We start from the raw sequence: 12221 nt of genomic DNA on the forward strand, positions 1-12221 counted from the left end.
TGGCTGGACCAGCATCAGTACAGACGTTCTGCAAGTTGCCCTTCCTGCTTCCCAGGCAGATCATTTTGCACTCTGCTGGCCTAGAGGTACTGTGGGTCATTCATACCTGGGTCAAAACGGAGCCTCTCAAGGTTGAGAGCCTGCTGAGACACATCATATCGTTTCCGCAAGGCCAACTGCAAAGACAGAGAGAGTGGTTGTGCGGCTATGTTCCTCACAGTGAGAAGAACGCTACCAGCTGGAGTAAGAAGTGTGTTTGAAGTGGGTACACAGCTTTGAGTGCTTGACTCCACCTTACCTGGAGTTGCTCCATTTGCCCGCTCGTTAACTTATTCTGCACAGAGTAAGGGGCAGTAGAACGACTCACAAAGATAGGTATCTGTGGAAGGAGAGGACCCCCGATCTCAAAGACAATACCCAGCAATCAGCCCCTGGCCCACTCACCAGCTCCAAGACCAAGCACAAGGAATGCCCCCCAGCACATACCCTGAGGCTGTCCTCATCACTTATCTTCTTGCTGACTTCCTTTATTGCAGAGGCAGTGATCTCATGCTGGACGAAGAACAGGGCCCGTGTTCCGATGCAGTGGAACTACAAGCAGAGAGGGAAGAAGCAGTGGAGTCAGGGACAAATGACCCTGAGGTGCCACACCTCTCCCCCTCCCATGGGTCCCTTGGTTGTTGTCACCATCCTCTCTTACATCAACTGGGCTGAAGGGGACACTGCAGTGGGTCTTGATTGAATTGATTAGCCAGGCTTTGTCATATTTTCTGCCAAATGGAATCTAGCAGTAAAATCAAGGAATAGGGAAAAGAGAAACCACAGTGAATCAGGATAAAGAACAGATCCAACTCAGTGTTCTTTTCCAACACTCTACCTCACTTTAAAAGACTTAACAGGAACAGTAGATGATTCTTATTTCTGTTTTCAACATGGATACACTAACCTCCCCTTCTCTCCATCTACTGGTTCTTCTCCCAGGAGCCAACATATCATGGTTAACATAATCTTCATTGTATTTGTTTCCACACACTCTAGCTAATGTGGACCTCGCCAAGACACTCACTGTGACCTTGAACCAGTTCTCCATGATTCCACTTTGCATGTACTCCTCTATCTCTCTTCTTTCAGCCTGTAGATCTTTTTCCAGTTTAATATGGATGTTGTTCGTATCATATGCCCTCCTTCTCCTCCTGATGTGTCCTTTCTCATAAGGTGTGCTGGTGAAGAGTGAGAGGAAAAGTGTTCATAAATGCAATGTCTTCTATACAGCCTCCCATCACTGATAGCACGAGTGTGACTAGAACTGCTCAAACGGTATTGTGCTCATCCATCATTCTTCAGTTATCCAGTGAGAGATGAAAGAGCAGACTACATGGAATGAAGGAGTTGTGTCGCTGTTGGCCTGCTACCAGCAAACTAGGGTGCTTGAACACTTACTATCGTAGTGGGTGATTGTCATGGCCATCCATCATGGTGTCCCCTTCATTGTTGTAGAAGGGTGGAGGCAGAAGCCCCTGTCCTCCATGTTCAGAATGAGTAATTCTCCCATCAAAATTACTGCAGGAAAATCTACTATATCTCTTCCTTCCTTGGAGGACGCTGATTTCATTGCTATATTCTGAAACGTGAAATAAGATGTACACTCAAAGACATTACCATGATCCACATATCATACATCACATTGTGAGCTAACGATGTGGCATGGTAAGCAAATGTCCAAGCTGCCCACTGGACCCCTTGCACCAGCCCCAGAGAGCAAACTGCTCTGCCTGTCCACACTTGAGAAGCTTATCCCACTTGCTGAAGAATCAGGAGAGAGGTTTCTGGAGCAGGAAGCAAGCGTGGTGCACCTCCTAAAAAGTGGAACAAGACTGACAAAGAACCTGGGTGTGTGTGTCATTGGCTTGTCGACACATAGCCAGCACCCCAACTCCTGCCTTCTTGCAGGTCTCTCCGCTCTTAACAACTCACAAACACCAATAGCTTGAACTCTCTCTCACTTCCTCAATCATTTCAGCCTCCGAACTGATTCAGTGAAGATTTAGCAAAATGCACTTTTATTTATTTATTTATTTATTTATTTATTTATTTATTTATTTGGTATGGGTCTCACTATGCAGCTTGGACTTGTAGAGATCTTCCTGTTTCAGCCTTCCAAGCACTGGGATTACACATGGGAACCACGATGACCAGTTTCAGTGGTCAGCATGGTGCATACAGGTTGAAGAACTGTGGAGTGAACCCAGGTCCTTTCACTTGCCAGGTAAGCGTGTAGACGACAGAGCTATCTCCGCAGCCCAACGTGTACTTTCAGTGCCTACAGTACTATAATTATTGACAGGTGAAACAGAAGCAGCAGCATCGCAGTCTCTGCCTTCCCCCACAACCCCTATTCCCCATGCCCGGCTTCCAGCCTTACCCTTAAGAATACTGGGCTTGAGCTATCCAGAGCAAGCTTTCCTTTTTTCCCAACTTGCAATGCTTTCAACTGAGAGGACTCTTCCTAAACTTGGCTTCACCATGAAATGGGTCAGAGCGATGTGATGCACTACAGTGACTATTAAGTACTGTGTGCTTCCAAACGTTTAGAAAGTCTCCTCTTAATTCTTCTTCACGTCTGATACCAACACGGTCATGAAATCTACTCTGTAGAACTTTAGTCCTTTCAAATTTGTGCGGGTAGTTTCCAGGGCCTAGAACAAGCTCTATCTTTCTGATTGCTACACGATACTTTAGGAAATAGTGGATTCGGCTGTTGTTGGTTGGAGCAGCTAATAAGGTCGCTCAGATCCCATTATTGTATCATCTTATTCAGATCTTCTATATCCTGGTTGTTGTTCTGTCCCACAGTTCTAGAGCACAGGGTGGTCAAGTCCCCTACACTCCCTGAGGATTCAGCTCTCCTCCCCTGAACTCCACTGGGGTTTGCTTCATGTACTTTGACACTCTGGCTTGGTGTTACACACTTGGGACCCTTATGGCCTCCTGCAGGACAGATCCTCTGATCCTCTTATCACTCTGTAGTGCTCCCTTTCTCACTCATTTCCATGCAGACACCTGGCCTTGAGTACATTTATAAAGCGTTTTGGTTATTGCTCACCCTGTATCCCTCTTAGATGAAGTTTCGGATTTCCCATCCCCTCCCACATACCGTGCCCACCAAGCTATCTAATGCACCTAGTGCCAAGAGTTGGAAGTCTGCTGCTGTTGGAAGTCTTCTGACTCCTCAGAAGTAGTGAGTCTTTCTCCCACAGTCCAACTCACTATGGGTATTTTATTTGGAGCACAGCTGACTAAACCCATGTACTAGCAGAAAGCAATATTAGTGTTCTCAGAAGCAGGGGCACTAAGGTGAACTAGACCATCACAAACCAGCTTCCTTGGAGACTCTAGCATTTAAGCTTCCCTGTTTGTGTAAGCTGCAGAATTTATGCATTAATTACTCCACCATGCCTCTGGACACACTGAGGAGCAGAATGTGCCTCACTCCCAATCACTGTGCAGTGCACTAGGGATGATCTCTAGGTGGGTCATCCCTTTCCCTGTGTGACTCACTGTCTGGTTAGTCCTGCTGTGAACATCAGCACTTCTCTCAATTGGAAAAAGGGGCTGGAAATGAGAGTATAGTAAGTAGACCTTCTGACTAACACATTCTTCCTGCTGGGCCTCAAAGGCATGGGTGTGCCTTCAGTGCTCTCTCTTAATCTCAGTCCACCTCCAACCAGTGCAGTTATTCTCTGATCTCTCCTTGAAAATACACACAGAGTCCATCAGTTCCTCAGCTCCTCAGGGCCTCCACCCTAGCCTGGTCATCATCATCTCTCTATACCTCCTCCATTACCATGTATTTTCAACACAGAGGGAAGAGTGATTGGAAAAAAGAAAGCTCATGTGAAATCTTGATAGTCCTCTGCCCAATGTCTTACAACACAGGACTGCAATCCATCCATGTCTTTAAAAACAATGAGTTTGTAGTGATTCTCTAAAATAATAACGAAAAATATGTTGTGTATATTTAGAGAATTCCAAGAAATCAACTTGTTCCATTAAAACTCTTAAGCAAAAGCCGAGGGTCATATATTGAAATGAAGGTTAAGACATATGCACCATGTATGGAGTACAGAAAAGAGTCAGAATCATTGAGAGTGAACATTGCCTCAGTGTGGAAACTCCTCAAAAGCTAAGTTTAGAAGTCCAATTCAACCCAACTATTACCCTTCGGTATATTTTTCTAGAAGAACTGAAAATGTTATACTTCAGTGATATATTTGCACTCATGTTTATAGCACCACAATTTGTCACAGACAAATATTGGAAGCGACACAAATTCCCATAAGTTGAATAACAGATAACGAAATGATGTATTTTTATGTAAGTGAGTATTACTCAACTATAAATCAAGATAAACTTTGAGGCTTTTATCGTTAAATGATACAATTACAGGATATACTTGTGTGTGAAATAAATCAGACCCACATGTGTAAACATACTATGGTCTCACTGGTGTGACCTGAAAGAACCTTAAAGACTAAATTGAATCTGAAATGCACAGTTGGCATACTAAAAGGGATTGAAAATAAATATAAAGAGTGAAAAGTAAGATGAGGAAAAGAGAAAATAGGAGGTGGAAACGTGTATACATACACAGTATAGCTAAGATGATTGTACTACTAATTTACATAATTTTTAATATAGCAGTTAATGCGTAATATTTTTACTCTAATTACTTTCGATGGTATGTGGACTCTAACAACTACCCTTGAAGACATATCATTTTGGTTTTTAATTGTTTTGTTTCTAAATTCTGATCTAAGGGCAGGCCAAACAGATCAGCGTATTAATGCACCTGCAGGCTGATGCAGAGGCCAGGGGTTCCATCCCTGGGCCTACCTTGCCGGCACTGCCCCCAGGGCATGCTGAGACAACAATTGAGGCTGGGTATGGTGGCATGCCTCTGTACTCCCAGCACTTGGGAAACAGTAAAAAGAATTACTACGAGTCTGATCTAGTAGTGAGCTCCTTCTCTAAAATGCTGAAAAAAATCATTGCAAATAAAGTCTTATCTATTATTTTTCTGTTCTTTTAAAAATCAATCTTAGAAAACTAAATATGAGAGATGTTTTCCTGAAGATACAAAGTGACATCAAGTACTTTTCACCTAACTGGGAGCCTACCTTCCTAGAATGTATACTACGATGCAGAAGAAATTCTGCGATGCACACATGTCACTTTTTGCATTTGTCATACAGAATGTTCTCTGTTTAAACAAGCACACATACCCATATGGCTGTGCTGGGCAAGCTCTTCGGGACACAAGTATGATGGGGTCAGAGCAACGTGGATAGTTTTCAGGACAAATGTAGAAATGGTTGAACTTGGAATGAACTATAGATGGAAAAGAAGGGTATGTCACAAGTTCTCGACATACACAGTGAAAAGGGTAGATCTGCAGGTTGGGAACATCAGCGCAAGAGCTCAGAAGACCACAGAACAGGCACTGAAAATGCTTGTGAGGAAGTGAATTCATCCTGCAGATACACATCTCTCTATTCCACCCTTAAGTGGAACCCCAGAACAACAGTTCGAGCACAGTCAGAGAAATGGAGACACAGTGCAGGGAAACAGCAATCACCTATGGGTCTCTTGGGAAGAAAACTGGGAGCCACAGGGCTTGGTTTTCTGGCGTCCCATCCATTGCTGCTGTCTAGATTCAGAGTCCTGCCCAGACTACACTTCAATCCCCACAAAGAGTTTCGTGGGATTGATTTTGAGCATAACGTTTGAGGTCAGATGAAGTCAGGATTTGAAGCCTGATGTGAATTCTACAGTCCAAGGAAATGACCTTCCTGTCCTGAAAGTTCTTGCTGTGTTTATTTTTTGAGTGTTGGTTTTCGTGGACAGGGGGCAGTTTGCTGCTGTTGTCCTCATTCTCATGGGATTATTGGGAGAAGAGAAATGGGTTACTATGTGAAAATACATGGAAAGAGTCTGGAGAAATGCCTCTATACTATAATCATGTTGGCTAGGACGGGATCAAGTACGTGGCACAACTTCTGACACTTAGTAAGAGGTGAACATGTATTACCTGCAGCCCTTGCTATCTAGTCCTCCTAGAAGTGAGAATGAAAACAGATTGGGTAAATAGCACCAGGCCACCATACCAACTGTTAATGTATTGTACAAAATAGCAGCAGCAAACACGGCAGCCCCACTGGAAAAGTGTGACATACAGATTAAGGGAGCAAAAATAAAATCAGCAGACCCTGGACACAGTACATGGAAGGATCCAGTAATGTCCTTCAGTTGCCATTTCCAATCTCTGTGCAAAACCGTATTATTTCAGGAATGCCTCACTTTCAAGAGACTGGCTACAAGTACTAAGACAGAATATTCACCCCAACACCTGACACCAGCTGAAAGAAATCTATGTTAGGTTACAACACTGGGTACTATGGTGTGTTTCCTCAGAAGATAATATCAGAGTCATGGTATTTGTATGTAACAGAAACACGAAAAAGTCTATCAAAGGAACAGGGGAGAATGTTATCTGTGTCAAAGTGAGGGAAAAAGCAATAGATATGTATATGCATAAGATAGCTTGCACAATTGTTCTGCTGATTCCTGCTGGTCTACTGAAAGGAGCAGTTAATGGTAGGGAGGAAAGAGACTTACGGTTTCACATCTGTGCTTTACTGGTTCGAAAGCATGTTTAGGCCTGTGTTGGGGATTTGCCATCCTTGCAGAAAATCACTAGAAAGTACTATTCTGATTGATATCACTATACAGTATTTTCCAGTTTATTACTGGTAATCAGATGTGAATACCCTCTCTCTGATAAAAGAGCTACCTTTCTTTCAAAGATTCACCCAGATTCTCCTGATCCAAGAACCTCACATGCAAAAATCACAGATCTGGTATAACCACCACCTCAATCCAAGCACAGAACATGCATCACACACAAGAAAAGTTGGCATTTAAACTTTTCTTTGCTCCTGGCCCAATGTAGGACTTCACCTGCACTATGTTACTTTGTCTTAGTGGTTTTATTTTTGTTTGTTTTGTTTTTTGTATTCTAGGGAAGGGTCTACAGGGTGTTTAGCGTCTCGCCACTAGATCAGACTCACAGTGATCCGCCTGTTTACAACCTCCCAAGAGCTGGGATTACAGGCACACACCATCATGCTCAGTCTCAACTGGTGTCTCAGTGTGCCCCGGGGGTGGGGTTGGCATGGCAGGCCCTTGGATTGAACTCCAGGTCCCTGTACCTGCTTGCAGGCACCTTAACTTGCTGAGCTATCTGGTCAGCCCTGTTTTTTTTTTTTTTAAAGAGAATAAACGTAGCAAAAATCACTATAAACAATACCAAATTTCACTACACGAAATGACAGGAATTCAACTGTTTGTTAAATCACATATTGTTTTCCACAATTTAGTTTTTCAGATTACCACATGTAGGCATGCAACATTGGTTAAAAAAGTTAAAAATAAGAGGGAGAAAAAAATTAATCATTAACTGCTACTTTCAGTAGACCAGCAGAAATGAGCATGTAATTATTCAAGTTATCTTATGTATATGGATATACATTGCTTTTTGGTTTTTTCTCCTTGCCCTCATCCCAGGTGTTTCTTCTCTTCAAACATTTTCTTTCCCTTTCACAATATGGATTCAGCACATATAGTTAGTCAGGGTGAGAATCCTACGGATTCACTGCTAGTTTCAAAAACCTGCTGAAGATTCTCTATGTATGTTGATACCTGTGAACTAAGCAACTTCACTGAAGAAAACAATGTGTAATGGTAGGGCTATGCCTGTCATTCTGTTCTGCTAAATATGTACTGGTTGTTCTGTGATACCAATTACTGCCATACTATCTCTCAAGTAAATGTTTGTTTAAAAGTAAGGGGTAAAAAATGAAAACAAGAGACAAAAAATGTCACAGGAGTGTCCTGCTACAATGATATATATACATGGTTAGATTTCTAAATTTCTGTGTAAAAATATGTAATCGTTTATTTCTATTTTTTAAATATTGTGAATTTTAAAAAATTTTTTCTTCATATGCTGTAGGGACTTAAAGTTTAACATATCAAAACTTCATCAGAAATACCTGTTCCATGTTATGCCTAACATGTTTGCTATTCAGACCGATAGTAAGGTTAAGCTCAACTGCCTATGTTGTAGGGTAATAATAATAAACTTCTCTTCTGAAGGGTTAACAACCTAAGTTTGCAGAACAAAAGTGAGAGAAAAAGAAGGGCTGCAGGTACAGTCAACATTTTGGTCCTAGCCTTTCAAGGTCAGTGAATTCTCAGGACATAGGAGAACCTATACTGTAACATCATGTAACTCAATGGTATCCCAAATTTTCTGATCAAGGAGATTATAGGGCCAGAGAGGAAAGTGATCGATGATGTACAGTGTGCCTAAGGAAAGTCATATGGAGAGAAAACATTTTGTCAGGCTTTCACGGAGAGCAATTTGGCCAAGCAATGGCAGTGACTCATCCACATGGCTGACACTGACAAAGGATCTACAAACTGCAGTACAGGGTTTCAGGGTAAATCCTGAGGGTATCTGACTGACCTTATCAGATGCAAAAGTTATGTTTCTTGTTATATAGGTCTTGTCTTATCTTAGTCTTAACCATCCAGCAGAAAATTATAAAAACAAACTATAAAAAGGCCATATTAATATGCTAAGCTGTAAAAGGCTCAAGTCAACAATTTCTGACATTTCCAGTCTTACGGAAAACTCACTACTATTATGCACTACTGGACTATATTGGAATATTTTGCTGAATTCACACACCTACAATATTTAAATGACAATGGAATATGCTTCACTGACAAAACTAACCAAAAAAAGGAGATGCAAATGAATGACCATTTTGTATCTGTATATTCAAAATAGTTAGAAAGATATACAGCTGCATTCTTTTAATTCAATGAATGGAGAGATGTGTTCTAATGGTGTTTGTTGACAGGATATCATGTCCACATCTTGTAATGAATAACCACTAAGACAACAATAAGCAATGTATTAATTATTGAAACTGTGCTAGTAATCGGTTTTGAAACTGTCTCACTGCTATTTTTTTCTTAATAAAATTATTTAAAGAAAACAATACGTATTCAGATTTTTACTGCTTTATGTTCTTACACTCAGGAGATAATACGTTGTTTCCACTTCTATGACTTCCTATGAATGGAATTGCAAACCCTGTGCTCCTTTGTGTCTGAGAATAATGCTTTGCAGATTTACGCACATTCTTGCCTCTTTCCTCTGAGATCCTAGCTCAATATATGCATTGCAGTGGTGGTGAACCAGTGGCCCCCATGCTGGAGTGAGCTGTGTGCTCCCCCTGCAGATAGACCAAATGTTGTTTATCCTCAATGCCACTGTTTGAATGAAATTTCAAGGGGAACAAAACCTAGGTCTTTAGTTCAAAACCATCGTTCTTGGACAGTCTCTAGTGCTTTGGTTTAATGGGTGTAACGTTCTCTTTTGTTTCTCCTTTATCTCCCTGGAGAAATCACATCTGAAAGTGGATTTCAGCCTTTTCCTGCTTTTGTTTGGTTCTGTTCTGTTTCTTTTCCCACAGAGCACATCATGGGATGTGCTGAAACTGACTTGTCCCTTCCTTGGTGATCCCAGCTTGTGACTGTGCTCAGCAGTAGGTGCTTCATTGAGGAATCAGCCCTGGTCCACAGAACACTTGCTCGAGTCCTACCCTTGTTCTAGGTTTGCCAGTAGTTTAGTTTCATCCTTCAACCAACCTGCAGTGACCAATGCTTTACTACCACACTTTTCAACATCCTTGCTCCTTCCACTATTCTTTTCAATTTTGTACAAGAGCATTCCTTTTCTTACATTTCCACTATAGCTGTCTATCTGTTGTAATCTGAACATTATTTTTCCAAAGCCATAATTTTAAAAGCTTTAAATACTGGGCAATAATTGAACTCTCATCATTTAAAAGGATCAGGTAGTTGTCAACCCAAATGTGCATTATAGCTACTAGCAGAGATTGCAAAACTCATCAGGATGAGGCTGTGCCCAGAACACAAGGCAGAATCGGGTTCAGAACAAGCAAGCTCACTATTTACACTCACCACATCATGGCACCATGCAATCAAGGTTGCAAACGGCCATGTCCAAGAGTTTTTGTGACCTATGCTTGTCAGAAGATGATAGGGATAGCTACCACGTCTTTCTGCTTGATGATCAGGGCTTTCTTAGAGACCTAATGGGCTTACTAGTTTTGAATCGACGGTGGAAGTGTCTATGAAGTATGCTGTGTAGACAAAATCTCTCAGCTTCTTGTTGTGTAGCCTGAATTCTAAGAATGTTTGTTATATGGAAATGCTTGCACAGGTAGTGAGACAAGTCCTGTTTCCAGATGCATGGAAACTGTTTGAGGGTCATGTCCAGAAACCTTCACTAGACACCAGCCACATTCACGCTGTAGCTCTGGCTGCTTTGGCCCTACATAGGCAGAGCTGAAGAACTTCTGTGGGAACTAACTGGCATGAAAGCATCCAGAATGCATGACAAGGCCCGCTCCGGAAAAGTGTGATGAGCTCTGGCTTAGGCCAAGTGTGTGCAGAGAAAGCTCCAGGTGGTGCATAAAGATGAGTGTATGTTCCACTGGCTAAGCCTGGGAGCATGTCTGACTCTAGCTCTTTGTGACTTCATTGTGGGGTCTTCTGCAGTAGATCCTTCTATGAATGGGCTTTGGGCCAGGTGTGCAAGGAGAATGAGAGGCAGTTTCTGATCTTTGAAAGGCAAAGGCACCTTATAGTTTTGTTCTTAATTACTGCATTTATTTTAAAAATAAACTGCCTGATATGAAATGCCCTTTACGTTGTACTTATTTTTAAATGGATCAAATGCAAGCCTATGAAAATGCCTGGATATTCCAAGATCTAGGGAACCTATGCACCAACCAGCCAGTTTCAAAGATCCCTGTAGGTCGGCCCATTCATTATGCTACCCTTCTAGCTTTGCTGCTTACCTACGTAACAGCACCTTGCGCGACCCTGATGATTAAATGGCTCTTTTGCACCTCTGACTCCAGGGTCCCATCATCATCCATAAAACGGGGGAGACTACGACAATGGCACAACATCTCACCTTCACTGGGGCCACTGAAGTCTATCACTTCGAAGCACTTCAATATGGTAACACCCTCCTCAAACTCCATGCTCAATGCCATGGGGACAGGAGTGTCACTAGCATTGCTCAAAGCACCTGCCTGGTCCACCTGTTCACTGACAGCAAATACTTCCTTTCAAGTGACAAAAGGTGACAAATTGTGTACCACAAAATACCTGTATGTCTTCCTCTTAGTGTGTGTGTGTGTACGTGTGCATACACACACATACACACACACACACACACACACACACACACACACACACACACACGCAGTATCTCACTATGCAGCTTAGGAACTCATAGTAATTCCTCCTGTTTTCAGTCTCCCCAGCACTGGGATTAGAGATGAGCACTACCACGCCCAGACTCCTTCACCAGTTTAGTGCACCTGGGGCTAGGCCTGGCATGTGCAAATTAAACCCCATTCCCAGACTTGCTTATGCAGGCGCTTAGTCCACTGAACTACCTCATTGGCCCTAGTTTGTCTTAATTTCAATATTCTGGGGGCTCTGTTGAGGTTTAGATGATGACAACCACATAGACCATTTTTATTTCCATGTTTGCACTTGTATTAATTTACATCTCTAGATATGCAGGTATGTGACATACCCTTACCAAGCTGCCAGCTACAGTATATATCTTATTGCAGCAGGTTTGTTTGCAGTGATGTCGAAAAGGGATCTTCATAGGACTCATCCAATTCATATTTTAAAAGGAATACTTAATGTTTCCCTACTAAGAGTGATATTTGGTGTGCATTATTGCTTTAACCCTGGTGGGAAGTTGAAAGAAATAGTGTTCTTTCTGATTTGGTGGGCAGTAGTGTACAATTCTGACTGGCTGATTTACTGTGTGTGTGTTTTTAGTGAGTCTTTCGTGAAAATCATCCCCTCCTCCTTCTACTGCTCAGGTATTACTTTAAATAACACAACGAACCTCTCTCAAATGATGAACAAACTTCCTGTATTGGAACTGAACACAATTCACTCAAGATGCATTATCTTTTTTTCAGTCATGGTTGGTTTTGTTTTTCTGTGGATGTATCTGAATATTTTCCATG

At 42.0% G+C, this 12221-nt stretch overlaps 1 protein-coding gene across 1 annotated transcript in view; it reads right to left on the bottom strand.

Moving 5' to 3' along the window:
- The window catches only part of LOC101589622 (nuclear RNA export factor 2-like), a 21115-nt gene extending 9908 nt beyond the window's left edge, over positions 1-11207 (bottom strand). The window contains exons 1-8 of the mRNA XM_023703474.1: positions 11070-11207; positions 5283-5388; positions 1441-1621; positions 1067-1220; positions 701-784; positions 487-591; positions 299-379; positions 107-176 (exon numbers count right to left, since the gene is read on the bottom strand). Coding sequence (XP_023559242.1) covers positions 107-176; positions 299-379; positions 487-591; positions 701-784; positions 1067-1220; positions 1441-1621; positions 5283-5388; positions 11070-11207 — 919 coding nt within the window. The remainder of the gene's footprint in view (positions 1-106; positions 177-298; positions 380-486; positions 592-700; positions 785-1066; positions 1221-1440; positions 1622-5282; positions 5389-11069) is intronic.
- Positions 11208-12221: the final 1014 nt, after the last annotated feature.

Source organism: Octodon degus, unplaced genomic scaffold (assembly GCF_000260255.1).
Source record: "Octodon degus isolate 3935 unplaced genomic scaffold, OctDeg1.0 scaffold00171, whole genome shotgun sequence".
Taxonomy (NCBI): domain Eukaryota; kingdom Metazoa; phylum Chordata; class Mammalia; order Rodentia; family Octodontidae; genus Octodon; species Octodon degus.